Genomic DNA, 27,187 nt, shown 5'->3' with positions numbered 1-27,187 from the left:
TTTTTATCTGAATACAAATACTGATGCGTTTTTTTTTTTTTTTTTTTTTTTTTTTTTCCAATCTTTGGCACCTTATACTTTAGTTTCTACTGTTATGCCAACATTACCAATTTAGTTTTTCAAACCAATTTATGTTTTAAGTTTCCCTTTTCTATGTTAGTAGAGAGAGGAAATGCAGATGAGACGGGGACAACATGCAGCAAAGGGCTTGGCTCAGAATAAAAACTTGGTCACTCCACTAGGTGAGCCATCAGGATGTCCCACGCTTCTCTATTCACCATATAATTCTGACTATACCCTTACACATTTTACTGTCATGGAAAACAGGTTTGTGTTTTTCCAAAAACAAGTGATTACTCAACACTGGGAGTTTTGCAAGAGCAGAGTATATAAAATCACACGATCTCAGTTTTGGACGTAAATGTGAAAATGAAGAATCAGATGAGGCCGTTCGTGCTTCTTGCTCTGGTTGCCTTGCTGGTCAGGGCTCAGACACCAACTGAACCCAACTATGAAGATTTCCTCTTCAACCTCAAATTTCCTCTGGACAACTACCGTCCACTTCTGAATCAAGTGCAAGTTGAAACTGTAAGTATGTCAAGACACTTCTAAACAGTGAATATTAAGAAAAAGTGGATATTTATGTCTGTTGTAACACTGAATTCTCCTTCCTGACTATTGTCATGTTTGATTTAGTTGCCCCCTGAGGAGGTCGACCGGTCTGCACTGTCAGTCAGGAGTCTGACATTTCCTGCACAAGAGACGGAGTGTAGCTCCACACAGGAACAAGGCAGCCCATGCCCTCTGAAGGAAAATGGGGTAAGTAAATGCATTATGTCTCAACTATTGACAGAAGTCTGATAAATACCACTTTATCCCATTGTTATCCTCTGTCACTTGGTATAACTGTATAGTACAAGTTGATAGTCTTTTTTCCTGTATTTGGTCTCTCATGCAACAAATAAACCCATCTGCTTTCAGGAACTGATGCTGTGCAACGTAAAAGTTACCTACCCAGTGCAAGAGCCCAGTGACATCAGAGCCTTTGAAATCAGATGTGACATGGCCACAGAGGAAGCCTTGCTGGTAAACACAATACCACCTGTTGAAATAATGCCTCACGCTGTAAATGTACATTCCTACATTTAATGCTATATTTTATAGATTGTAGATTTGGCAAGATGAAAATCTTTTTTATCTTTTGTTTGTGTATCATTTCTAAACAGCATCAGCATGATCTATCTGAATTTGAACTTTGAATCTTTCTTCATTCATTGCAGTTTTTGATTTTGTGTTTCTCTGTCCCCACTATCAACAGGGAGGAGCCAGGACAAGAAGAAGCACGTCTCGCCAGTTTGGGCCACATGCATGTCTAATTTGTGGAGTTGTAGGTCCAAGAGTGTGTCAACAATGGAGATGTCATAAAAAACCTACATTTCGTCCAGGAGGCGGGTCCACAGTTGGCAAATTTGATGTTACAAAACCTGGAAAAAATCCTGCTTCCTGGAAAAAACTTCCAGGAGGCGGATCCTTAATCGGCCAAATTAATGATGAAATCATCACAAAACTTAATAATCAGCATTTTTAGTTTCATTTAAACATTCAACTTTAACATTGGAATTAAATTGCATCTTTGTGTTTTGAGGAATCAGCTCCATTTCCTAAACTCTAAACTGCATGCAGCTTGAAATCTAATTTGTATCTGTCATAACTGAATATTGTAAGCTTTTGTCTGCAAATATCCTGTATGTATACAGGATATTTTTATGTATTGTACATGATTTCTATTGCATGGTGCATGACACTCTCTGAGAAAAATAAAAACTAAACTAAAATCTATTAACCCTACTGTTATGTTTGGGGTCAATTTTACCCCATTCAACGTTTAACGTCTCTAAATAAATGATAATTTTTTTTTTTTTGCTTCATATTTAATGACTTTTCCTAATTTAATGGGTACTACCGGGTAAACATGAAATTCACATGATGATATGTTTTCAATGTCCTGTACACACTTTGTACGCATCAGTTATAAATAACAAAAAATTGTACTTAGAAATAATATAAAGCCATTAAAACACCAAAAAGATATTTCTTTCCAATTTTAGGTCAATCAGTGAGATTTTATGGTGATTTGCATATTTTTCCATAGTCACGTAATAGGAATACTGGATGTATAAGTGGGAGTGTGGTGAGTTATGTTTTATTTAAAGTGCTATTTAGGTAGTCAACAAAGAAACATAAAGTACCTGACACATAAACTTTGGTAACAATTTTAACTAGAATTGTGCAGTTTCTGGGGAAACTGCGTGGGCAAGCTGGAAGAGTAACCGTGGCGCACGGTTTCCGAGCAGAAAATAAAATGTATCATGAGAAAGGTAACGCTTTGGGCTTTCAAACTGTGTCAAAATTATTTTCCAACTCACAAAACTGCCCGAGATTCGGCGAGTTCAAAAAGTGTGTGTTTCTCCCTCTCTCCCCAGATTCTGGGTTCCAGATATAATGGGAGTCTATGCGGGAGAGAGCTGGCACTCCTGCCTCGTTAAGTGTCGCCGTTTAAAAAGTTGAAGCTATTTTGCTTTTGTTTTTACATTTTTCAAAGCACAACTAGTTTTCCTACTACTTCACCTGAATCTGTGCATGTGGAGTGAAAAGTTTTACACAATTTTTCAGGGCTGCTGCACTCTAGCCGTGATGTCACTCACTCTAGCTGACACCCTTAGTGTGTATTGCGTCCGGAATTCCGACGGAATTGCGGAAAAACGCAAAGTCGGAGCACCTTGAAAATTGACGCACCGTTTTTTCTCCACAAGACACACATTTTTCGTATTTGGTGCGTAGACGCAGGTCAAAAGCTTTGCGCCCTGGAGCCTTTGGAAGTTTTGGCTATTCATTTCGGATGGCCGAAATTTTCCGTAAAATTGGAATTTTGAGCATTCGGTGAGTCGGATTCCTTATAAAAGTAATAGCACACTATTCCCAATCGGGCCGCACATTTTCCCAATTCATTGTGTAGGCCTAAACCGAAAGCTGCGGGACGAGTTGCGCGCCGAAAAAACGGGGTACAGAAAGAAATAAAAAAAGACGAATAACGTGACTGTGCAAGCAGACAGCTTGCCCACTAATTATAATAACTTTGTGGAGGTTTAAACTGCTGGGGTCAAATTGACCCCAAACATAAAAGATGTTTGTAAATTTGAACATAACAGGAGGGTTAAACAAATCTTTTGAAAGCAAAGTCATGTCATGTCATTTTGTCAGTGTCAAATTGGCAACCAAAAACAAAGAAAGCATGGCAAGTCTGCAACTTTATGAGAAAAGAAAATAAAATGTAAGAAAGGGATTTGTTGGAGAGAGTTTGAATACAAAGAGATTAGGTGAGCCTCATCTCATCAGGCAAGACATTTCAAAGCCAAGAGTCTGAGTTGAAGCTCTGCCTGACAGAGGCTCTGTGTGAGAAACTCTGGGTTTACAGCAGGCAGCAGCAGGTAGCCCTGACAGCCCCTTTGGTAGCTTCACACAGAAGCAGCAGGGACAACCATGCCAGCTGAACAGGAATTTGGAAAAAGAAAAGTACAGTAGAAATTTTTAGAATAAGATTTCTGGTATATTATTACTATTATTGCTGTTGATTATGAGGTACTTTTTTATAGTTCCTGCTGTCAAAACAAACAAGAAAAAAAGCAGAGAAAGTAAGACAAATAATGAAGCAAGATGAAATGCATAAAGCAAATGATGAAGAGGTGATCAAACACAGTGGAGCCATCAGTAAGTCAGTAAATGAGGATCTAGTGGCTCCAATCCAACAGACCAATGCAAACATGCTTAAAGTCGGCTTGTGTAGTCGTTTTTGTTCTTTTTCTTTTTGTTCATTTTGTTCCCGGCTGCTGCAAAATGGAGACTTTTGGACTTGTGGACTTTTGACTGAGGCAGAAACACTAGTCTGTGAGGTTAAAGAGTTTGGATGGAAAATTTTCTCCGATGGCCGCAACAAGATTGCACTACTCTCTTCGGCTGGTTGGCCAACCTCACATTTGCACAAAAAATTCCACTGGTAAACAGAGTGCATATTTCATGTTGGGTCTATTTAATGGAAATGAAGAAAAAACACCATGATTTTTGTATCTACTATCACATGATGATGAAAATAGCTAGTGACAATTGCATAACTTAATGGGCAATCTGGCCCAACATCCTCTGTGAAGGAGCACTTTGTTCTATTTAAACAATAAAACTTTACTGTGCCTTGTGTTGTAATACAAAAGATGTCAAGTCATTTCAGAGGGTCAGTAACGTCAATACTTTGCATCATGCAGCTTTACAAATATGTCCTATAAGGACTGTTGAAAAATAGTCTTAACAGATCAGTCCTAGTAAGATCTTAATTTGAGCATAACCAATTGCCAGGTTGGCTCTGTGTCAGTGGTGCAAAAGTCACTTGAGTTTGTTCTACACATTTGACTTCCACATCACAATGGAACAATACTAAAGTAAAAGTTCTGCATTCAAAATTTGCTTCAGTAAAGGTATAGAGGTGTTAAGGCTAAAATGTAGACAAGTATGAAAAGCACGTGGTCCAGGTAACCAACCATGTAACTACCCTCGACAAGGCTTTTGTGAAGGTCTTTGTAATAAGTGTTTTATTTAATAAGGGCCTTATACATCCTTTATAAGACTCTTACTAACTTGAATAAGTGTTAGTAAGACTATATAAGTATTAATAAAGGCTTTACAAATACATTTATAGCACATATAAAAATGTGTTAACAGTTTATAGGCCTTTTATGAAAGTTCATAAAGCATTATAAGTTTCATATGGTTATTTATGATAGCATTATAAACAAATGTATTGAGTTTAACTAACTTACTTATTATGTCATTGTTAAACCTTTACTAAGCTTTTTTGTGTGTTTTACTAAGGTTATTATTAATTTATTAGCAGTTAAAGGCAGAATGAGTGGGAAAAAAACAAGTGTGTCAAGTGTAAGAAACAGATTTGCTGTAAAAAAAAAAAAAAATTGATGGATAGATTATCAAATATGATAGAAAGACATGAGCTGGTGTATGACAACATATTCTCATTACCAGGTTGTCAAATAGCAATGCTTTCACGTCCCTTCATGTCTGATACCGACACCAAAGGCAGACTTTGGTGTGGTGATGAGGCACAGCGGGCTCAGTGTCATGTGGTTAGGGTTAGACATAAAAAACCACTGGGTTAAAGTTAGGTTCAACTATGGTTAATCGTGAACAACATGTCATGCTCATTCCAGATTTTGGAGCTGTGAAAATCATAGTTCAATAAGTGCATAATAAAAGATCTATTAACCTCAATAAACATTGTTCTTGCTTTAGATCCAGTAACTGCAAGCAAGTTTAATAAATATTTTGTACTTATTAATAGTTAACTATGTTTAACCTTGACCACATGTAGTACTCATTCCACATATGGGAGCTGCAAAAAGCATAGCACTTATAAATGTCTTATGATCTGAAACAGGGGCGCCGCCAGGGATTTTGGGCCCCATGAAAAGAAATCTTAATGGGCTCTTGTATAGCCAGCCAATAGGCAAACCTTTTTATTTCAGGCCTTTCGAGGGCCCCCCTCCCACATTGTGGCCCTGGGTAATCAGTCCCACTTTTCCCCCCACTACGACGCCCCTGATCTGAAATAAACATGTGTGTATGATGCTGATGAAGCGACGGTCTCGCCCTGGCAGTCCAGACGCAGTGAGAATGGGGAGGGCCAGGACGCTGGCCAATACATTGTCTGGCTGGACACAACAACACACATCAGTACACGGTCTTTAAGATCATTAAGCAAATATAATCACAATGTTTCACCAAAACCAAATAAACAAAACCTCTGATAGTATTTTTAGCTGTGCCAACTAAGTGCACTAGCTCTAGATCTGGTGATGTAATGGAATCCACCTTGTTGAAAAAGGTGCAGTAGGCCTATGTGATTTTGAACACTAGATGGTGCTATCTGCCTGAACTCTGTAAATACACCAACCACACCCACACACAGAGCATATCATTTGTTCTGCTGAGCCAGTTTTAGTTGTCAGCCACCCGCTGAAAACCAAAAGTTTCATTTTGTCTGACGTTTTGTGACCCCTCTGCCCCCCAGCCTGCTACACAACAACATCCCGGAGCCACACCATTAGTAAGAGGACACCCCAAGAGACCCCCTTTGGAGAAATGCCAAAAAAAAAAAAAAAAAAAAAAAAACAGGGCATGGGTATGGTCAAAGCCTTGTGAGAAGTTCATGTGTTTCCTTAGCTCTGTTGTATTAGCATTAGTGGTTGTGATACACTAATCTGCTGGGAAGTTATGTGACTTTTGTCGCATGCGACCCCCACTACTGTGCCTCCTGTTGGCCTAGAAGTTGCAGAAAGTCAGCTTCCTCTTCCTTGGCCCATGACCAACCTTCCCATTAAATGTGGTGGAAATCTGTGCACGTGTTTCAAGGTTATGGCACCATGTGACAAACTGATGGATGGACAAACAGACCCACACTGCATCTTAGTCCTTCCCTCCAAGTCACACCAAGCGCAGATCAGGAAAAACAAGTGATGTGTGTGTGTAAAAATTCAATGACACTGTATATGGCCTGTAATCAGTTTGTCATCTGTGAGATCTGGCGCCACTAAATATACACTCTGAAAGCATATAGGTGATTTTTTTTCCAACAAGAGATTTCTCTGAATAGTGCAGATAATACTGATATTATTTTTTGAATGGTAAATATTCTATATGCCGTGTCCTCAGCCATCAACATACAGCACTAAGCCTTCTGAGGATCTTTTGTAGTCCTTTTTTGACATGATCATAATGTAAATTAGAGATTCAGTCTTGACTCAAAATCATTTCACTAAATGACTGAAAAAACACAGCAGACAAAAATCAAAATTATATATGAAACAACTCTGAAGTATTTTCTGAGACAGGTTTCTGTGTGAGTGGGTCAAAATGTCATGATTTCCAACCTTGACCTGACCTGAACTTCCTCACCTCATACCAGGCACATTCAAAACAGTCAGTGAATATGACAACCATTTTCTCCATCTTAAACAAAATTGTACCATCCCCATTACTACAGAAACCTCTTTTACTATAACAGAAAATTAGCTTTTACAATAGATGCAGTTATACTGACTGTGATTTTTATGTGATAATTTCAGCAATCAATCATGAGTGAGCACTGAGCACTGATTACATAAAGTCTCTATTGCTCAAGTGGAGAAAAAACTCAGCAGAAAAAGCAGAATGTTTTGAACGCTGACCCTTTTGAACCTTTCACCCTTACGATAAAGAGGTATGCATTTTCCAAAACCCCTGGATTTCTCAACGCTGGGAGTTTCTCAAGAGCAGGATATATAGCACCACAGAATCTCACTTTTGGACAGTAAGGTGAAAATGAAGAATCAGATGAGGCTGTTCGTGTTTCTTGCTCTGGTTGCCTTGCTGGTCAGGGCTCAGACACCTGCTGAACCCAACTATGAAGATTTCTTCTTCAACCTCAAATTTCCTCTGGACAACTACCGTCCACTTCTGAATCAAGTGCAAGTTGAAACTGTAAGTATGTCAAGACACTTCTAAACATTAAATATTAAGAAAAAGTGGATATTTATGTCTGTTGTAACACCGAATTCTCCTTCCTGACTATTTTCATGTTTGATTTAGTTGCCCCCTGAGGAGGTCGACCAGTCTGCACTGTCAGTCAGGAGTCTGACATTTCCTGCACAAGAGACGGAGTGTAGCTCCATACAGGAACAAGGCAGCCCATGCCCTCTGAAGGAAAATGGGGTAAAATGCATTAAATGCATTATGTCTCAATTTGTAATTTCCTGCTGTTGTCCGCTGTTATTTGTAATTGTAAAGTGCAAAATGGCAGACACAATTTTTTGTCTGTGTATTCTTTATCTTATGCAATGAATAAACCTGTTTTTGTTTTCAGAAACTGATGCTGTGCAACGCAAAAGTTACCTACCCAGTGCAAGAGCCCAGTGACATCAGAGCCTTTGAAATCAGATGTGACATGGCCACAGAGGAAGCCTTGCAGGTAAACACATTACCACCTGTTGAAATAATGCCTCACGCTGTAAATGTACATGCTGAGTAATACAGTTTGGAATGTCACCGACATCAAAGTTGGAGTGCCATTCCTCTTAAATATTCAGAATATATTCCTATATCCAGTGCTATTTATTTTGTAGATTTGTCAGCACTGAAGTTGTTTACTTTTCTTTTGTTTGTGGCAATGCACAAGCATGCATGTATAGGATATGTAAGGCAACATTTGTAAATCACTTGTATAGGAATGTACCATGTATAGGAATGTAACTTCTGAATGGAAATATCTGAACTTCCTAAACTTTCACTCATTGTAGTTTTTGGGTTCTATTTCTCATTGTCTTGTCTAACAACAGGGAAGGGTCAGAACAAGAAGAAGCAGGGCTGGTCGTGGCTCGGGGCGAGGAAGAGGCAGCAGCAGCTCGGGGCGAGGAAGAGGCAGCAGCAGCTCAGGGCGAGGAAGAGGCAGCAGCAGCTCAGGGCGAGGAGGAGGCAGCAGGGGAAGTCGTGCAGGACGAGGATCCTCGATCGCTGGTGGTGGAAACAGAAATAACGGTGGAACTCGGACAGCATAAAATTAGTAGTAACGGCAGAACCATTTCTGTGAGAAAAAGGTCACACATTTCCTGCAAACATTCAGATTACATTTTGTGTTTCTGTTTTGCATAATGAACTCCACTTAATTAACTTTTTGAACTTGTGTCTGCAAATACACTGTTGGCCTGTGTGTACTGTAAATTATTTTTATTATGCAAGCTTGTTGAATTGAAAGCATGATACAGTAATTTCTTTTACACTTAAAACATATATATTATGTAAACCTTTGGTCCAAAAATAAAGGAGAGAATCTTTGCATCTGTATCATTGTATTCAGTCATTATTTCTACACTGCCAACCAAACTGAAAGCAACCATGTAATCAAAACAAAACAAAACAAAAACGTGTGCAAAATAGGTTAAATATAATCCAACCCTGTAAAATGAGGTAAAAAACAACAACAACAACAACAACAACAAAAAACATTCCAAAGACAAAGATTTTTTTGGAGAACAGTTTCAATACAAACAGTGATGAGATTTTTATTTTCTCCATCTTTGGCACATGATACTTTAGTCTCTGCTTGTAGCCATGCCAACATTACCAGTTAAGTTTTTCTAACCGATTTCCCTTTTTTTTGCATCTCTGCTTTATTTGATAGTGATAGTAGAGAGAGAGAGGAAAGGCAGATGAGACAGGGGGACTACATGCAGCAAAGGGCTTGGTGCAGAATAAAAACTTGGGCCACTCCACTAGGTGAGTCATCAGGACGCCCCTCCCTTCTCTATTCAAAATTTAATTCTGACTATACCCTTACACATTTTACTGTCACGGAAAACAGGTTCACGTTTTTCCAGAAACAAGTGATTACTCAACACTGGGAGTTTTGCAAGAGCAGAGTATATAAAATCACACGACCTCAGTTTTGGACGTAAAGGTGAAAATGAAGAATCAGATGAGGCCGTTCGTGCTTCTTTCTCTGGTTGCCTTGCTGGTCAGGGCTCAGACACCTACTGAACCCAACTATGAAGATTTCCTCTTCAACCTCAAATTTCCTCTGGACAACTACCGTCCACTTCTGAATCAAGTCCAAGTTGAAACTGTAAGTATGTCAAGACACTTCTAAACAGTGAATATTAAGAAAAAGTGGATATTTATGTCTTGTTGTAACACTGAATTCTCCTTCCTGACTATTTTCATGTTTGATTTAGTTGCCCCCTGAGGAGGTCGACCAGTCTGCACTGTCAGTCAGGAGTCTGACATTTCCTGCACAAGAGACGGAGTGTAGCTCCACACAGGAACAAGGCAGCCCATGCCCTCTGAAGGAAAATGGGGTAAGTAAATGCATTATGTCTCAACTATTTACAGAAGTCTGATAAATACCATTTCATCCTGTATAGTACAACTTTTGTAAGTCTTTTTTTTCTGTATGTGGTCTCTCATGCAACAAATAAACCCATCTGTTTTCAGGAACTGATGCTGTGCAACATAAAAGTTACCTACCCAGTGCAAGAGCCCAGAGACATCAGAGCCTTTGAAATCAGATGTGACATGGCCACAGAGGAAGCCTTGCTGGTAAACACAGTACCACCTGTTGAAATAATGCCTCACGCTGTAAATGTACATTCCTACATTTAATGCTATATTTTATTGTAGATTTGTCAAGATAAAAATCTTTTTTTTTTATCTTTTGTTTGTGAATCATTTCTAGACAGTATCAACATGGTCTATCTGAATTTGAACTTTGAATCTTTCTTCATTCATTGCAGTTTTTGATTCTGTGTTTCTCTGTCCTCACTATCAACAGGGAGGGGCCAGGACAAGAAGAAGCACGTCTCACCAGTTTGGGCCACATGCATGTCTAATTTGTGGAGTCTTAGGTCCAACAGTGTGTCAACAATGGAGATGTCCTAAAAAACCAAAAGTTAACATAGGAGGTGGATCCTTAATCGGTGGAGCTAAGAACATTGGAAATGATGGAAAACCTAATAATCAGCATTTCTAGTTTCATTCCTGTGAACATTTCTACACATTTGCTCCAAACATTCAAGTTAAATTTCATCTTTGTGTTTTGAGGAATCACCCCCATTTACTCTCTAAACTGCATGCAGCTTCAAATCTAATTTGTATCTGCCATAACTGAACATTGTAAGCTTGTGTCTGCAAATATCCTGTATGTATACAGGATATTTTCATGTATTGTACATGATTTCTATTAAACAAATCTGTTGAAAGCAAAGCATGTCATACAATCATTGCATTTATATGAAAACAAACTAGTGATGTAAACTTGTGTCAGAAAATGCAAAACAAAGAAATGTCCTGAGTGTTTCATTCATATTATATGACTATTTCTAAATTGGCAACCAAATACAAAGAAAGCATGGACTGAAAGAAGTCATGTAGGCAAGTCTGCAACATTATGAGAAAAGAAAGTAAAATGTAAGAAAGGGATTTGTTGGAGAGAGTTTGAATACAGAGAGATTAGGTGAGCCTCATCTCATCAGGCAAGACATTTCAAAGCCAAGAGTCTGAGATGAAGCTCTGCCTGACAGAGGCTCTGTGTGAGGATCTCTGGGTTTACAGCAGGCAGCAGCAGGCAGCCCTGACAGCCCCTTTGGTAGCTTCACACAGAGGCAGCAGGGACAACCATGCCAGCTGAACAGGAATTTGGAAAAAGAAAAGTACAGTTGAAATTTTTAGAATAAGATTTCTGGTATACACTCCTGATCAAAATCTTAAGACCAGTTGAGAAATTGCAAGAATTTACATTTTGCACTGTTGGATCTTAAGAAGGTTCTAAGTAGAGCTTCAAAATGCAAAAAGAAGAAATGGGAATGAGACAAAAAGAAAATTGTCACTGGTGCCAACTGCAGTCCCATAACCATCAGACGGCATCTGCGAGAGAAGGGTTTTAAGAACAAAAAACGTCTTCAAAGGCCTCGTCTCCTTCAACGGCACAAAACTGCCCGTTTGGAGTTTGCATGAGAGCACCAAACATGGGACATTGAAAGGTGGAAGAAAGTTGTATTCTCTGATGAGAAAAAATTTAACCTTGACAGTCCTGATGGCTTCCAATGTTACTGGCATGACAAGGAGATCCCACCTGAGATGTTTTCTACACAGCACAGTGGAGGGGGCGCCATCATGATCTGGGAGGCTTTTTCCTTCAAAGGAACAATGGAGCTTCAGGTTGTGCAGAGGCATCAAACGGCAGCTGGCTATGTGGAGATGTTGCAGGGGGCATCCCTCATGACTGAAGGCCATTGTCTGTGTGGTAATGACTGGGTTTTTCAACAGGACAACGCTGCAGTTCACATTGCCCACCTGACAAAGGACTTCTTCCAGAGAAATAACATCACTCTTTTGAACCATCCTGCGTGCTCCCCTGATCTAAATCCAATTGAGAACATTTGGGATTGGATGGCAAGGGAAGTTTACAGAAATGGACACCAGTTCCAGACAGTGGATGCCCTCCGTGAAGCCATCTTCACCACTTGGAGCAACATTCCCACTAGCCTCCTGAAAACACTAGCATCAAGCATGCCGAAACGAATTTTTGAGGTGATTTTGCCTTTGACTTTTTTGCCTTTGCCATCAGGAGGTCATGACAGTGTGGATACCTGACAGAAAATGACACTGAATCCACATTTTTGCCAAGATTTGGGCTTTTAAAGGCAGTGGTCTTAAACTTTTGATCATCTGATGAACAGCCTATTTCAGTTTAATGGTTGTTTGCAATAAATTGCTTACAGAAAATAATAATAATAAATTGCTTACACATTTTTTTTTTTTTTTTGTCTCACTCCCATTTCTTCTTTTTGCATTTTGAAGCTCTACTTAGAACCTTCTTAAGATCCAACAGTGCAAAATGTAAATTCTTGCAATTTCTCAACTGGTCTTAAGATTTTGATCAGGAGTGTATTATTGCTATTGTTGCTGTTGATTATGAGGTACTTTTTTATAGTTCAAACAGGAAAAAAGCAGAGAAAGTAAGACAAATAATGAAGCAAGGCAAGATGCATAAAGCAAATGAAGAGGTGATCAAACACAGTGGAGCCATCAGTAAGTCAGTAAATGAGGATCTAGTGGCTATTCCAACAGACCAATGCAAACATGCTTAAAGTCAGCTTGTGTAGTCGTTTTTGTTCTGGCCAGGACATAGGACTCAATTTTGATTTACTCACTAATGTAAGATGGAGACGATACTGACTTTTGACTGAGGCAGAATCATTAGTCTGTAAGGTGAAAGAGTTGGATGGCTGACAGAAATTGCTTAAGTCTGGAAATTTTTCTCCGATGGCTGTAACAAGATTGCGCAACTCTCTTTGGCTGGTTGGCCAACCTCACGTTTGCATAAAAAATTCCACTGGTAAACAGAGTGCATATTTCATGGTGGGTCATTTAATGGAAATGGGAGAACTAAAAAGTGCTGTTTCTGATTTTATTTCATGGTAGTCATTATTTTCCTATCTGCCATCACATGATGATGAAAATAACAATTGTGCAACTGAATGGGAAATATGACTCGACATATTTTATTCAAACAATAAAAATTTACTAACTAACTAAGCCTTTTCTGTAAACCAAGCTGACATCACAAAGTGGCCATAGGAACTCAAAAAGGAGGAGAGCGAATTAAAATATATTTTATTTCAAATCGACATCACATGTTCAGCCACACTTCAATGATTAAATACACTCAAAATAATATTTATTTGCTTCTCTATTCACTTACAGAAAACAAAATATGTATCGTAAAGCTGTGCTGAAAACAAGTTCTTTTGGCATGTTTCATTTTCAGCGAGTGTTTCTTAATTTACACAAACAAAACAAAGTCAAAATTGTGTAACAAAATAAAACATGTCTTAAAACCTATTCAACACTTGAGGATGAAAACTTAGCACCTTGTTCCAGCCAATCTGATTCTTAGACTGGTGTGTAGTGGATAAAGAAGCTGTGGTATGATGAGAGGTACAGATCAGATCATACTCCTGCTTCTTTCAGACTGAAGATGGACAGTGCAAACTTAGACACAGGATTAATTCTGCTGTCAGATGCAAAATGATGCAAGATGTCCAAATCTGTCTGTTTGCAACTGATCCTACAAGCCACATCCACAATATCAGAGTACAGTTCCACTGTATACTTGATGCTATACACAATGACTTGCCAAAATAAATATAAATACTGTACATACGTGCTGCTAAACCTATGACAAAGAATCTTATGGTTTATTTGAAATGGTTTCTATCAAGAACTAATGTTAATCCTTAATCCTAAGGCACTGCTTAAAATAAAATGACAAAGACACAACAGTGAGCTGTAAATATGGAGACTAGCAAAAGAAATCAACTCTGATGTCTCTACAACAGAAATTCACTGCACTTGCGAAATGAAGTTTACAACACATGGATAGCAATTACAACACTCATGTAAGCATGTTTGTGTCTAAGGTGAGATACAAACACAGAGACATCACCCCCTACGGGGCAAGCTTTTACTGACCAGAGGTAAGAATGACCTAATGTGATTGGCCACAGTGCTTCCAGACGTTCTGTTGTGGACAATGACAATACTACGCATGATGATGCTACTCCTACACAAACAGTGAGAGAGGTCATTCAGGATGGAGACTGACTCAATGTCCCTTTGAGACCTGCCCTATCTATAATGTAGCTGATGCAAGTATATCTACATTTAAAAAAGTATATATATTTTTTTTGTCAGTGCAAAATTCTGAGTTCATGTTAGCATAATAACACAGGTGGTAAAACTCATCCCTTCAACACACACAGACACACCAAAAAAAAGAGGAATAGTTTTAAAAACACATGGTAGGGCAGAGACATCCCTCTGCCCTCAGACGTCTTACAGTAGTGGAGTTTTGAGATCTACATTACTGTGATCTAGAATGCAATAAAAATGGGTCGAGCGATTTGTTGCGTATCGCATTGATAAGCAGATGTGAATACTCACAAGTACATTTGTTTTCAAGTGTACATCACATTCAGTATCATGCAGCTGGGCATTTTGTCTCTGAAACCATTACAATTCATCAGCTAGTTTTTTGTAACTTACCCTAAATATTGCGCATTCATTATTTTATTTTCTATAAATCAATGATTCTGAGGTAAATCCTTTTTTTTCTGTAGCAACTTTCAAAGAGGGGGGCACATTTCAAAACTTTCCACAAATGTGACTGATACATAATTTGCAAAACTTTTTCTAAATAAAATTTTCATCAAAATAATCTAAATATAAGTTTTCTTTTTTTCCCCTAAAATAAATAATAAAGATATCTATAATTCAACTCTGAGCCAAAGGGGGCAATATATAAATCTAAACGTGACAAATGATTCTAAATGTGGAGAGCATTTTTTTTTCCTTCACACTCTTTCTTGGAAAGCATAAAGCAAACACTGAGAGGAATTGCTTTTAAAAAACAAAAACAAAAACAAAAGAAAACCCAACTCAAACCTAAATCTTCAATTGCTGCAGATACGACAGTGCATGCGTTACAATCAGCCCTTACGATGAAGATCCATTTTTACGTGTGCATTTGAGGAAAAGGGCACAAATTCTAGCAGCACAAACAAAGTCATGTGCACAACACAGATCTGTAAATAAAATACCACCCTGTTTTGTTCTCAGGAAATGATTCCTTGCCATTATTTCTGGGAGGAGATAAATACTTGACTTCTTACATGTGCTTAAGCACTACTAGGTGAGGCGCATGCTTCTGGAGTACGCACAGAAAATAAAATGTGTTCCATCTAGAGCTGGCGTTAAAGCCCTAATGAAGATAAAAGATGCATCTCGATTGTGCCAAGATAGGCCGCCAAACCCCATATCTATGTATAGACACGAAGGCAAATACACTGACAGAGCATAGGCTATATATAGAAACCAATTTTCCCAGAAAACCCTTGAGGTAACATGGATTAGTTAGATTTAAATCGTTGGGTGTGTTTCACTTTGACTTTGTGACCAAATTTTAAGACATCTTTTATCTACATTGGAATTTTAATGCCAAAGATAATCGGAGCTCATGCTTTCAATCCTGTTTTAGAGGCAAGAAAATAAACATGATGAGATAGCACTAGCAGAGATATTAATACTGAGCAAATTTCAGGCCACTAAAAACAGGAAGAAGCATTCAAAGCATTTGTATGTCCAGTTTAAAGACATGTTTCATCTAGCATGACAGAGATTTTGCCAGGTATACATGGTGCCTTCATGGTGACTCAAGCATTAGATCTGGTAGTACAAAAAATGTGGATTATTCATAGATAAGTAAGACACAAAAGTGTATTTACATATGACAAGGGCCAAATAGAACAATGTAAAAAATTTAATTCAACTTAATAATCAAAATTAACTTAATAGTCAAACTTGGTCAGGCAGCTATGATACAGCTTGCAGTCTTGATAACACAGATAAAGACACCATTCTGCGGTAAAAGTTAAATTAGACCCTCACTGTAAACCCCACAGATGCACAAATAAAACTTAAAATTGTGCATACATAGGCACAGCAGAAGAGATGTGATAAGCCTTTTGCGTTCCACAACAAAACTGTCCCCATCTACCGTGACACAGTGATCCTATTTGCACGCTCTCACACACTTTAGAGTAATTTCCGAACAAAGGTTTATGACAAAATGATGGTGAAAGGGACGGAAGACTTATGGTTTCCCTGATGCCATAGTCCGCCTGATGTGACAGGAAGAAGCATGTAGGTGCAGAAACAGTGGTTATTCAATGAGCTCCTCCAACTACAAATGCTGACTGGTGGTTTAAAAGGTCCAAGCTAAATTTTCTCCATGAAGATCATCTAAGGCCACAATGTTCGTTGAAGAAAATAAAGTGTAAACACTATAAAAAAAAAGAGAAGAAAAATTTACCGTAGTTATGCATACTTGGTAGGATTCATATCTAGAGACAAGTCATGCCACAGAATATAGAATCAGAAAACATTTCGTGGACAATGGAAAGTGCCATCTTATACAGTTAAGGGGAGAGGACATACCCTATGACATAAGGCACTTCAACAACCACTCCCGGTGCCCTGGTTCTGAGTAGATCCACTGTTAATCTCCTGTTCTTCTTCGTCCTCCTCCTCTTCCTCTTTCCAGCCTCCCAGGTGGAGAGGGGTCGGTATGGCAGTAAGGCTGCTATGTGCCTGGAAACCTGATTGGAGGATGAATACAAATGCATAGTCCAGTGAACACAACGAACATAAACATTTTCCCATTCTGACATTCCATTTGTCCAGACTTCAGACACTGAAGACTTAATTATTTTACACATGACTGATACAAAATTTGTAAAGCTTTTGCTAAATAAAAATTTTAATCAAAATAACCTAAATATGTCTTCTTCTGTTCCCTAAAATAAATAAAGATATTGCTGTATAAGATTGTGTGTATTGGAATAGATTTTCAGTACATGTTTTGATTCTTTTAAAGACCTGTAACCCGGAAAAAATCCATTCTTTCCATGCTTTCCATGCCTGGGTAGGAAAGATGAATAAGCTGCCACTGCTCAGCTGGCAGCTGTTAAACTGATTGGAAACACACAACTTTTCCTTGTGCAATATTTCCTGCTGACTCATCAGTTGCAAGGCTGTGTGTTCACATGCACAGATTATTATATTTGTAACTCAGTTACTCTCTGCCTTTTAGGTTACTCAAGTAACCAAGTACTGTGTCATTTCATGTAAACACCATAACTCAAACTTGCATTGTGTTATTGATATATTTTAATGTCAACAAAAAACACAACAGCAAGCAATAACTGCTAGAAGTTTCTTTTTTTTTCTTTTTTTTTTTTTTTTTTTAAGGAAGGGCTGTTTCACCTGTGAGGGTGGAAGGGACATCACAGATGTTTTCTGTTAATTGTTTTTTTTTTTTTTCATGGCTCCTGATTGAGTCATGAGTTATCAAAGGTGCATCTAAGTAACTTCCAGTTACTTAGATTCCAGTAAAAATTCCAAGCATCAGATAAATGTAAAATAAATCTAGATGGAAATATAAATATTAAAGTTCCAGTACCCCAAAACTGTACTTTACTAGTACTTGATGTAACATGTAGCCTAGAACACAACAAGAGAGTCAGTTCATCTTTGATGTTTGTTATATTTGTTTAAATCTGTGACATTTAAAGGCCTTTCACCTTCATTCAACCCCCACAAAAAGAAGTGCTTGTGACTCATTTTCTCACACACAGACTGGAATGGTCTTCCAAATGAGCATTTTGATTTACCAGTGTTTGTGTGTAGATCTCTCATTGGCACTGGGTTCTGCCACTGCTCTGAAGTTCTCTGGGGCTGGGAGCTCTGCTGGTGCACCTGCAGAGACAGGCAGCAATCAGAGCACAGCAGGACAAAGTACTCTACAACAAAAACTAAAACCTCCAGGCACACTACAGAAAAATAGAGAGAAATATAACAGTGGTTCCCTATTAATTTACCTCATGCATGTAAATGGCATGGAGGCTCATCTCTGCTGAGGCGAATTCTGAGAGCAGTGCGTTGCTCCGGATCCGAGCGTCACTGTTGGACATACTGAGAAAGAAAGATGTCAAACAAAACTGAAACAGCTTATGGATTTGTTCAACAGTTAGAGTAAAAATGAATCCAGGTGCAGTATGTAATCAATAGGCCATATTCATGTGATACTGCAATTAGGCCAGAAGAGAATGCAAAGCTTGAGTACCTGTCAATGATGGTGCGGTCGCTGCGGTACATGGTGCTCTCAGGGGGGATGGAGGAGGGCATGAGACCATGTGACCGGCTGCGGCCTGTGTGCGGGAGCTGAGAGGTGGACAGAGAGGCCAAGACGCTGGCAGCGGCGGATGCAGCCGTGCTTGGTGGGATGAAGCGACGGTCTCGCCCTGGCAGTCCAGACGCAGTGAGAATGGGGTGGGCCAGGACGCTGGCCAATACATTGTCAGGCTGGACACAACAACACACATCAATACAAAGTCATTAAGCAAATATAAATACAATGTTTCACCAAAACTGATTTAACAAAACTTCTGATAGTATTTTAGTTTTGACAACTAAGCGCACTAGCTCTCTAGATCTCTCAATATATTGGGCTCCACCTTGTTGAAAAAGGTGTAGTATGCAGTTTTGACCACTAGATGGTATTGTCTGTACAAAGTCTGTAAACCGAGTATACCCGTGTATTTTCTAACAATTTTAGTTGTCAGCCACTGGTTGAAAGCCAGGGTAAAGAAAAAAGTGTGTTTCATGACAAGAATAGTAGAGGCTCCCATGGATTATTTGGATTAGTTTGTGTCTGAGCCTCAGTTTCAAAAATGAATACATCCGGTAGGTTTGCTATGATAATGTTATTCCAGACCGAGTGAACAATTTGGGCCTTTGACAGCTTGAAATGTGTGTGTGTGTGTGTGTGTGTGTTGCCCTCCAACACAAGACTCGTTGCTCCACAAAGCTGGCATCAGCCTGGCTATGTGTGTGTTGGGGAACAAGGGGAGGGTGATTTACCCCAGAACAGACCAAAATGGACAGACTGATGTGGGTTTTTTCAGAGCTCGAGATCTGCAGCAGCTGTAATGGTAACAATGGTGTAACTGGCGTGTATCAACAACACCCATGAACTGCCGTGCTGTTGTTTGGTCATATGTACATTTGAACATGCAAATTCCTACATTTTGTACCTAATTCCTAGTGGCATGGCTTGCACTAGGTTCACCTAGACTTTTTCACATTTGCTAAGGAACAATAAAAATAATGGGAAAGAAAGCTAGCTGAAGAGAAAGGTGTTTTTTTCTGGCAGATGTGGATTTTTTCATAATAATAATAATAATAATAATAATAATAATGATTAATTATTTATACCTAATAAAAATAAATATTCATTCAAGAATCTAAAACAATAATAAAAAAATATTTTGTAGCCCCCTGCTGTATGGTGTTGGTGTGACTGACATGGTCCTCAGGGCTTCTTACCCCAGAGGCAGACTCATTGGACAGCAGTGAGGAGCAGAGCGGAGCCTCAGAGAGCAGCAGCTGGGTGGAGGGGCCTCCCTGAGCGTCCTGGTGCACCTTCTCCTTCAGATGGCTGATGAACACCGAGCTTTCCTGGGGGGGCTGCCAGTGCGGGTTCTTAATGGTGAAGTGCATGAGGGACAATTCTGTCTTGCCGTTCTCAGCCTGCTGGTAGACGGAGGCCTCAGTCTGGCCCTCCGACATCCACTGCAAAGGCATTAGAGGAAACATATGACTCAGCCAAACAACACTGAATATCAAGAGAGAACAATGCACATGAGACACATTTACTGAGACCTCAGCTTGCTGAGGGTCAGCCTGTCTCCCTTCTCAGAAAACTAAAGAATGGCTGGGCTCCCAAAATATAACTGTTAAATAAGAGTGCATTCTTGTGTAACAGGTAGACTGCCTTACCATTGGGTTTCCATGGCGGCGGATATCCATCTGAGCAAAAGAGCAGATATCCCCAACTCCAACCACCTCAACAGTGAAGTTCCTGAAGAAGTCAATGATCTCCAGGGACTTGTTCCTCAGGAGGAAGATGAGGATGAATGGTGTGACAATAGGACTGAGCAACTCCTCCAAAATAAACACCTGTTTTGCACAGAGACAGCATTTGTAATTCACTATAAAATACTAACAAGCCAAATTTTAAATTGCCAAACTGTCCTCCTTTTGCATGTAATTTACTAAAAATAATAAATTTTCAAAAAATACTACATCAATAAATCCTACGGTACCCTCTATAACCAAATTTTAACACTGTCCAGGTGCTAAAAGAACAAGTACATCAATCAAAGTCAAAGCTCATCCCTCATCTCAGTTTGGGTGTGACAAATGTTGTGTCTGTCCACTGAGCCTCTGCCCTCCTCACCGCTTTGTACTGGAACAGCTGTGCCACTTCGTCACGGGTCTCGCTCTTGTTAGCATTGCCCCTCCAGTGGTCTGGCATGTAGTGAATGTGTGCCAGTACATACTGCAGCAGCTGCTCTGGACACCACACCATATGCTCATCTGGTATGAAGGACCTTGGATTGAGTGGGAAACACATAATTTTATGATTTTTTTCTATCACATCACTGTATCTGTACATGTCAGAAAAGTGAATCACGCTTGGACTGATATACAATCAAATAATGTGATTTTTCTGGCCATATGCGCTATTTTCTACAATTTTTTGCAATTGCTGCATTGAAGTGCTTATTTAATTTAATGTAGATTTTTGTTTTATATCTCTTCTTTTTGATTAAAAATATTTGTTAATTTTTTTGGCTTTACAGCAAGTGGTCCATAACCTATACAACAGTTGAACAGGTGCAGAGAGTAACAGTAATGGCATGGACTGGTAATTTTGATTGCATCGAACAATTTTGATTAATGTACAATTCAAGTAGATTTTTTTTTTTGTGGTTTTTAGAATATTTTAAAATGCAGCAACATCAATTGAACTGTTTTAAAATACTGGGTTGATGTTTGTTTGGGTGATTTGCTCTCAGGGACAATAATGGTGAATATTGTGATATTTTGACTGGACAATATCACAATATAACATTTTGGATACTGCCCAAGCTTTGCCCATCACCATTTTATAATTGCTGCACATTACTCAGTTATAGCAGCCAGGCAGATGCCTGTATATCATGATATATCCTAAATAACAATATTTTAAAAATTATCCTTTCTTTAAGTGGAAGACATACTGTCAGCGGCATTGATCCTGAAATGTGTCAAGGGACATATATGGCTCTCAGAATAAAAACTACCCCCACATGAGTTCAGACTGCACAAGAAACACTGCTGTATCATTCTCCAGCTGCTGGCCTCACCTTGTGATAGTGATAACAACTCCCAGCACAGTGATAGCAGTGAGAATGTGCTGCACTGTCAGAACGTCCTCATCGTAGACGGTCAAGGCAATGAGCACAGCCAACACCGAGCCTGAGAAGAAGGCAACATTCTTAGCCAGCACAGTCAGCAGTGGTGATGTAAAGGAGTTCATGTACTTGGAGGTGGGTTTGTAGCCGCGACCCAAACGCCCATGCAGCTCATGGTCAAGCTCATTGAAGTGACGCAGGTATAGGCGACCATAGAGGGACCAGCGCCTTGCTCCCAAGCTTCCGGGCTCTCTTCGGATGATCTCTGTGTAACTAAAGAAGGCATAGAGCACCTGCCACACCAGGATGAACGGACACAACAGCAGATTTGCCAACCCAATCAACAAGATAACCCTGCTAAGCTGCTGGGCAAGCTCGAGGCGGTTTCCAGCCCGCTTGTACTTGGGGTGCAGGTTCCACTTATTCTGGAAGAGTGAGCCAGGCCCCCAGAAGAGGATCAGCTCAAAATTGTACTTCAAGCCCTGGGTGAGGAACACCACATTGCCCAGCAGGGGGAGCTGCAGCTGTACTGGTAGCAGAGATTTGTTGACCATGGCCACCATGTAATTCTTGAATCGCAGGATGCGGTGATAGATGTCGAGCTCTGTCAGCTCTTTCTTGTGGATGCACATCTGCTGTTCTCGTTGCAGGCTAATGAGCCGGTCCTGAACTTCCTGCCATGTGAAGTTGCACAATTCATCCTAGAAGAAGGATCAAAATTGCATAAGGAAAGATGACTAAGGCAGAGACAATACATGACATCAAACCTCATATATGTAACACAGATCAGATCATCTTGAGTATTCTAATAATTTCATCTCCTGATATTCACTCAAGAAAACTATTTCAAAATTGACCCGGATGACCTATTGCTCTGGCACATTTTGGACCAGGCCTTCAGGTGTGGCACACGTCTTACCATCCTGATCTTTAGTGCTTTGATGTAAAATTGCCGGATCTCCCAATAGCTCAAAACGTTGCAGAAGACTTTGACAAGCCGATAGATCCAGAAGATGGCTGCCATGATGAGAAGGAAAATGATCCAGCTGTTCTCTTGGATGCTGCAGAGAAACAGAAGAGATGGGGGAAGGCCATAAATAATCTCAAAAATTGCTTTAAAAAAAAAAAAGCAAGAGAAGTAGAAGGCTCGCATGACATTAAGAATTATAATAACAAACATCTAAAATAGGTATTTATGTTTTTGCATAACTTGGTCCTTTACGCAGTATGTAGCTGAGAACATGATAAACAGATGAATGATTTTGCAACTGTTGCTCTCACTGTATGCTGTAATGCATCTGAGCTCCTGTTTACATGTTATGGGTTAGACAGACAACCTATTTATTCCATTCTGCAAATAAGGAAGCTTGCGAGTATCTCAGGTCAAAACACAAACACACAGCCAATTTGAACTAGTACACATGAACAATCAGTAGCAGGTGTTAGTGTGATTGCTGATGGCGTCTCCTGAGTTATTTCCTTTTAATGTCTTAAATGCCTCCAAAAACACACAAACAAGAAAATGATATGGATTGAAAAGGTAACTCAGACAGGGGTTAAGGGTAGTATGAGAAAGATGGATAGGTTCCAAATTGTGGCACATGCTGTTCCAAAGTTAGAATGCCAACAAGTTGTACGTCATCAGCTTTGATACAGACATCCATTCAGTCACGGTAAGGAGGATCAGTAGCAAATCGATGATAGGCCTACTAGACTAGCTGGAGAAAAACAAGGAGGGGCTAGGCTACATCTTGCAAAAACATGGATGGAGTAGGGGTGTCTGTGCCTTGTAGGCAGCTAGGGAGGTGTCATGTGGTTGTCAGCTTGCTAGCCCAGCCAAATTGTCAGTGACTCGGTTGGCCAGTTTTACCACGCAGAAGCTATCAATTACATCTGCCCCATTTCCTAATGCCACTCAGAGCATGGTGCACAAATAACTTTCTCCAAGTAAGCATTCATGGCAGGAATGTTGCAACTCGGGGCTAGTGATTACAGGGGTTCTTTGAAATAAACAGCCAAGCTATCTAAGGTGCTTTAAAACAGCATAAGCAGTGTACAGTATAAGCACTAACTTAAGCACCAGCAGTGAAGCATAGAACTGGTTACAAAACTGTCATGCTACAATCAGCTTTGCGCCGGATGTGAACCCTAAGCCTTTCAATGTATGCATGACTAGAACAGGTTTCACCTGCACTTTGAAGCAAATAGACTTAAAAACGTGTTTCAATTTCATCAAACAGTTTCATTAAACAACATTTACCTTTCACTAGCTGGTGTAATCAGTTTGTCTCATTTGGTATTCAGACTTTTAACAAATGTGCGATCAATAACACTACTTATACACAAGTATTAATAAGTGTGACATATAATCCAAAATCTAATATCCGAGTCATATTGTCATAGATTTAATGTGTATTAGAATAGCATCTTGTTAGACTGGGAGCAAACCAGGTCAAATGACAACTTCACAGCACTCCAATCATGCATCCATCCATCAGTAATGGTGCTGGACTATTTATGATATCAGATGGGATTATGCCCTCAAAAATGTGAAATAGTCTTCTGAAGTTGAATGGTGCTTCACAGTTCCAGTGGTTACTAAAGCACAATACTTAAACAGCATTTGCCTGAAATTTTAAATACAAGAGAGCTGACTTCATCAAATTCTGGGTTAAAGAAAGAGACCCACAGGGTATGGTAAAGTAGGCCACTGCTCCATATCCTCGCATATGAATGTGACAGCATCTTGGAGTCCAAAGCCAGATTCAACACAACCCAATAAGCAATTATCAAGTTTTGAATGTTTGATTATGACTCAATTAGGCCAAAAAAATGAAATGCCTCCAAAGGCCTGATCCAAGTTCTGCATGTTCTAAGGGGTTTCTAATATTATCACTGCTTGATAACACAGTGCCCTATGTGGCTGTATGGATGTTTTTTATTTTTTCACTGCCACCCATTTTGCCTCCTTACCAACCAGTTAAACTGTGGCAGACAAGTGCACATTAGTCCAGTCTCACATAGATAAACTCTCCATATGTAACTATTAAACAGGATTACCTCTGAGTGCACTGCTGGCTTGGCAGAATGGCATCAGGCAGAGTCACCTTGTTCCGGTCAAGGGGGTTGTGAGCTGGCCCGGTGTGGTTGACTGCTCGATTGGCAAATAGGACATCATATTCCACACAGTTGAACAGGAACGTTGTGAATGTGACAACAAACAGAAACTGACTGTGAGGAGATAAAAAAAAAAGTTGCGATTAGGCTTTTTATGTTTAACGACAGATTGAACAAATCCAAATAATAATAATAATAATAATACCTGTTGTAAGAGAATTTTTTAATACTACGGGACGCAGATCAATTCTAATCATCAAGCACAGACCGTGTTATTTGCTCTGTATATCAAAACACAGTTGATTTATCTGCAGTGCACAATAATCTGTTGACAAGAAATACGTTGGCGGGCTGTGGTCATGGTGTGGACGGATTTTCTCAAACTTATTATTGAAGAGCCCACTGTGAATGAACACACTGTGATCTGGATCAAACAAACGCCACATCAGGATCCAATAATCAGGATGGCCAACTGGCCCGGAGCCAGCAAAAAAAATCATCCCAGCTCAACACATTAGGCCGTCACTGTCCTGAATGAGCCAGCAGTTGGCCAGACCTCTAGATGTGAGTATTTCCCCAAAAATTATGACCAGGCAAATGGGAAATTAAATGTAACACTGCAGGTGTGTATGCTGGCTCATATTCCAGTCTTATGATTTTTTTTTGGCAGATAATAAGCAATGTACTGCTCTAACACATCTGCTGGGACAAGAGACTTCATCTAATAAGAAGAAGTCATACAAAACAGAGCGTGTGAAATCCCTTGTGTTCTAGAAACCATTCAAGTAATTAATAGATGATGATTTGGAACAAAATGACAGTTTTTTTGTTTGGGGAAAATAGGTATTTCTCATGAGACTTAAGTGCAGCTGCTGTTTAAATGTTCTTGGCTGAGTTTGTTCATGTTGAAGCCTGAGGCACACTTAACTGTCACAACAAGCTGAAATATTACCAGGAACATAACTAGGGCCTAAACCCTACTGACAACAGGAAACCTGCTCATAAGTGTAGGCTAAAATACTTACACCCTTAGTTAATAGCATATTCCTCTTTCTTATGATGATTTCTTATGATGATTATTTATAATCAGAACTATTGATTCAATACAAAATACTTACATAAGTTCGAAGAACTCTGACAACATCATACAAGCAAAGCCATTTTTTTGATGAAAATGATAGATGTGGACAGTGTAGTTAAGGAAAACACATTACCAGTGCAAAACAAACCAAATGTGACTTCACACTTGAGGAGCAACTAGAAGCAGCATGATGTCTGTATGTCAGCAAGCACAGAGCAACCTCAGAACAACACCAGAGAAGACAAAGGCCCAGTAACATGTAGTTGCTGAATCGGTATAACAAGAAACCAGCTACACATGAACTGCGACTTTATTATTGGAGATCTTTTATTTAATTGCCCTTGAAGTTCAAAAAGGATATCCTTGTAAAGAAGTTATCCAGGTTCTTGATGTGGTGCCATGAATCTGTAACAAAACGGGTGTGACAGCATTACATAGTTGCATGTGGAACCAAAACAACATGAATATCTTCTGGCAAAACCTCTATGAACTCTGACTCAATTGCATTATTTTGGTGCAAATACCATCTTCTGTATTAGGTACATCACCAGAACCTAAGCATACCTGTGCAGTAATTTATTTATAGTCCAAGCAGTTATAGGTAAATTGATATGTTTACCTTTCAGGCCTTCTGGCACATGCACCAGCAAATCCTCCTCCCCTGGTGGCGAGTCCTCCTCAAAGTCCTCAATTCTCTGGTACTCCTGGTAAGCCTCAAAGTTGGCCATTGTGCTTCACATTCTCCCAGTCACCCCCTAATAACGAGTCAGTTGGGGTAAATCCCTGTGAACATGTAGGACAACAGCCCCCGCAGCTCCGGCTAGCTAATTACTCAGCGGTTGGTCCACTTAAGTTACCAAATAAAGGGAGCTAGCGTCAACATGAGCTAACGGTAACGGGCTAGTTTAACGGCCGGTACCAGCGTAACGCTAACTTGTCTAACTTGTGTAGGCTAATACTCGATATTAGTTAAGATAAATGCGATATATTGTGAGTGAGATAGTAGAATATACTTGCATATACCTAGCGACCTAAACCAAGTGTCTGGTGGCTGGCTAGCCTGTGAATGATTCAGCCACTCGTGTAGTCAAAGGGTGCAGCGATTTGTTTTGTTCCCGACTTGGTCCATCCGCTGGGTCTTGATCTGCCTTCGCCTCGCTTGGACTGCACTCTTAACTAGAGCCCGTTCAACAGCTATACATCCTTTAACGATAAACTAGCCTTGTTGTTTAGCTAATCAAGCTACCCCCGAGGTCACTTGGAATCCAAAAATAAACCACCAGTGTGTGTCTCCACTGTTTTGTCTTTCACAAACAAATGTCAACAAAACATCGTTAGCGTCACTTTGGCTTTTCCTAGCGTCACTTCCGGTTGCTGGTATAGGTTTTTTTTTTTTTTTTTTTTTTTTTTTCCGGAGAGAAAAATATTTCCTTTGGGCCTTCTTACAAACGTGTTGCACGATTTCATTCGAATTCAAAAT

The 27,187-nt window shown here is 39.6% G+C and overlaps 4 protein-coding genes across 5 annotated transcripts; 3 read left to right on the top strand and 1 right to left on the bottom strand.

The window, feature by feature from the left end:
- The first annotated feature begins 178 nt into the window (after positions 1 to 178).
- Positions 179 to 1,793, top strand: LOC115374909 (uncharacterized). Its single transcript, XM_030074061.1, has 5 exons — positions 179 to 242; positions 410 to 588; positions 697 to 819; positions 982 to 1,086; positions 1,319 to 1,793. The coding sequence occupies exons 1-5, from the start codon at positions 179 to 181 to the stop codon at positions 1,586 to 1,588; spliced, it is 741 nt and encodes a 246-aa protein (XP_029929921.1). The 3' UTR covers positions 1,589 to 1,793.
- Positions 1,794 to 7,396: 5,603 nt separating this feature from the next.
- On the top strand, positions 7,397 to 8,940 carry LOC115374696 (uncharacterized). Its single transcript, XM_030073755.1, has 4 exons — positions 7,397 to 7,581; positions 7,690 to 7,812; positions 7,964 to 8,068; positions 8,436 to 8,940. Exons 1-4 carry the CDS (start codon positions 7,423 to 7,425, stop codon positions 8,652 to 8,654), a joined length of 606 nt encoding a protein of 201 aa, XP_029929615.1. The 5' UTR covers positions 7,397 to 7,422; the 3' UTR covers positions 8,655 to 8,940.
- A 365-nt stretch (positions 8,941 to 9,305) lies between these two features.
- LOC115374908 (uncharacterized) lies at positions 9,306 to 10,693 on the top strand. The gene is made up of 5 exons (XM_030074060.1): positions 9,306 to 9,372; positions 9,540 to 9,718; positions 9,828 to 9,950; positions 10,087 to 10,230; positions 10,424 to 10,693. Exons 1-5 carry the CDS (start codon positions 9,306 to 9,308, stop codon positions 10,619 to 10,621), a joined length of 711 nt encoding a protein of 236 aa, XP_029929920.1. The 3' UTR covers positions 10,622 to 10,693.
- A 2,552-nt stretch (positions 10,694 to 13,245) lies between these two features.
- atg9b (autophagy related 9B) lies at positions 13,246 to 27,053 on the bottom strand. 2 transcript variants are annotated; one of them, XM_030073754.1, is made up of 15 exons: positions 26,721 to 27,053; positions 26,327 to 26,462; positions 26,069 to 26,112; positions 25,745 to 25,809; positions 24,570 to 24,740; positions 22,429 to 22,570; positions 21,462 to 22,210; positions 20,510 to 20,663; positions 20,050 to 20,229; positions 19,597 to 19,842; positions 18,335 to 18,573; positions 18,090 to 18,183; positions 17,883 to 17,967; positions 16,648 to 16,808; positions 13,246 to 16,493 (listed from the first exon to the last, which is right to left on the bottom strand). In XM_030073754.1, exons 2-14 carry the CDS (start codon positions 26,433 to 26,435, stop codon positions 16,666 to 16,668), a joined length of 2,421 nt encoding a protein of 806 aa, XP_029929614.1. In that variant the 5' UTR covers positions 26,436 to 26,462; positions 26,721 to 27,053; the 3' UTR covers positions 13,246 to 16,493; positions 16,648 to 16,665. The 2 variants fall into 2 exon arrangements, with proteins under 2 accessions (XP_029929614.1, XP_029929613.1); XM_030073753.1 differs by having other exon boundaries at positions 26,731 to 27,053.
- Positions 27,054 to 27,187: the final 134 nt, after the last annotated feature.

This window comes from Myripristis murdjan, chromosome 17, assembly GCF_902150065.1.
Source record: "Myripristis murdjan chromosome 17, fMyrMur1.1, whole genome shotgun sequence".
In the NCBI taxonomy this organism is placed as follows: domain Eukaryota; kingdom Metazoa; phylum Chordata; class Actinopteri; order Holocentriformes; family Holocentridae; genus Myripristis; species Myripristis murdjan.
The sequence above is the reverse complement of the archived record's forward strand: the minus strand, read 5'-3'. Positions and strand labels throughout refer to the sequence as shown.

What these genes read in the sequence shown, in the direction of transcription:
- LOC115374909 (XM_030074061.1), top strand. Translation starts at nt 179, where the DNA reads ATGAGACGGGGACAACATGCAGCAAAGGGCTTGGCTCAGAATAAAAAC. An exon ending in ATCAAGTGCAAGTTGAAACT is followed by an intron (nt 589 to 696) that starts GTAAGTATGTCA and finishes TGTTTGATTTAG; the next exon opens with TTGCCCCCTGAGGAGGTCGA. An exon ending in GCCCTCTGAAGGAAAATGGG is followed by an intron (nt 820 to 981) that starts GTAAGTAAATGC and finishes ATCTGCTTTCAG; the next exon opens with GAACTGATGCTGTGCAACGT.
- atg9b (XM_030073754.1), bottom strand. Translation starts at nt 26,435, where the DNA reads ATGGCCAACTTTGAGGCTTACCAGGAGTACCAGAGAATTGAGGACTTT. An exon ending in GCCGCCATGGAAACCCAATG is followed by an intron (nt 19,843 to 20,049) that starts GTAAGGCAGTCT and finishes ATGCCTTTGCAG; the next exon opens with TGGATGTCGGAGGGCCAGAC. An exon ending in ATGCCATTTACATGCATGAG is followed by an intron (nt 17,968 to 18,089) that starts GTAAATTAATAG and finishes CTGTCTCTGCAG; the next exon opens with GTGCACCAGCAGAGCTCCCA.
- LOC115374908 (XM_030074060.1), top strand. Translation starts at nt 9,306, where the DNA reads ATGAGACAGGGGGACTACATGCAGCAAAGGGCTTGGTGCAGAATAAAA. An exon ending in AACTTGGGCCACTCCACTAG is followed by an intron (nt 9,373 to 9,539) that starts GTGAGTCATCAG and finishes ACACGACCTCAG; the next exon opens with TTTTGGACGTAAAGGTGAAA. An exon ending in ATCAAGTCCAAGTTGAAACT is followed by an intron (nt 9,719 to 9,827) that starts GTAAGTATGTCA and finishes TGTTTGATTTAG; the next exon opens with TTGCCCCCTGAGGAGGTCGA.
- LOC115374696 (XM_030073755.1), top strand. Translation starts at nt 7,423, where the DNA reads ATGAAGAATCAGATGAGGCTGTTCGTGTTTCTTGCTCTGGTTGCCTTG. An exon ending in ATCAAGTGCAAGTTGAAACT is followed by an intron (nt 7,582 to 7,689) that starts GTAAGTATGTCA and finishes TGTTTGATTTAG; the next exon opens with TTGCCCCCTGAGGAGGTCGA. An exon ending in CCACAGAGGAAGCCTTGCAG is followed by an intron (nt 8,069 to 8,435) that starts GTAAACACATTA and finishes GTCTAACAACAG; the next exon opens with GGAAGGGTCAGAACAAGAAG.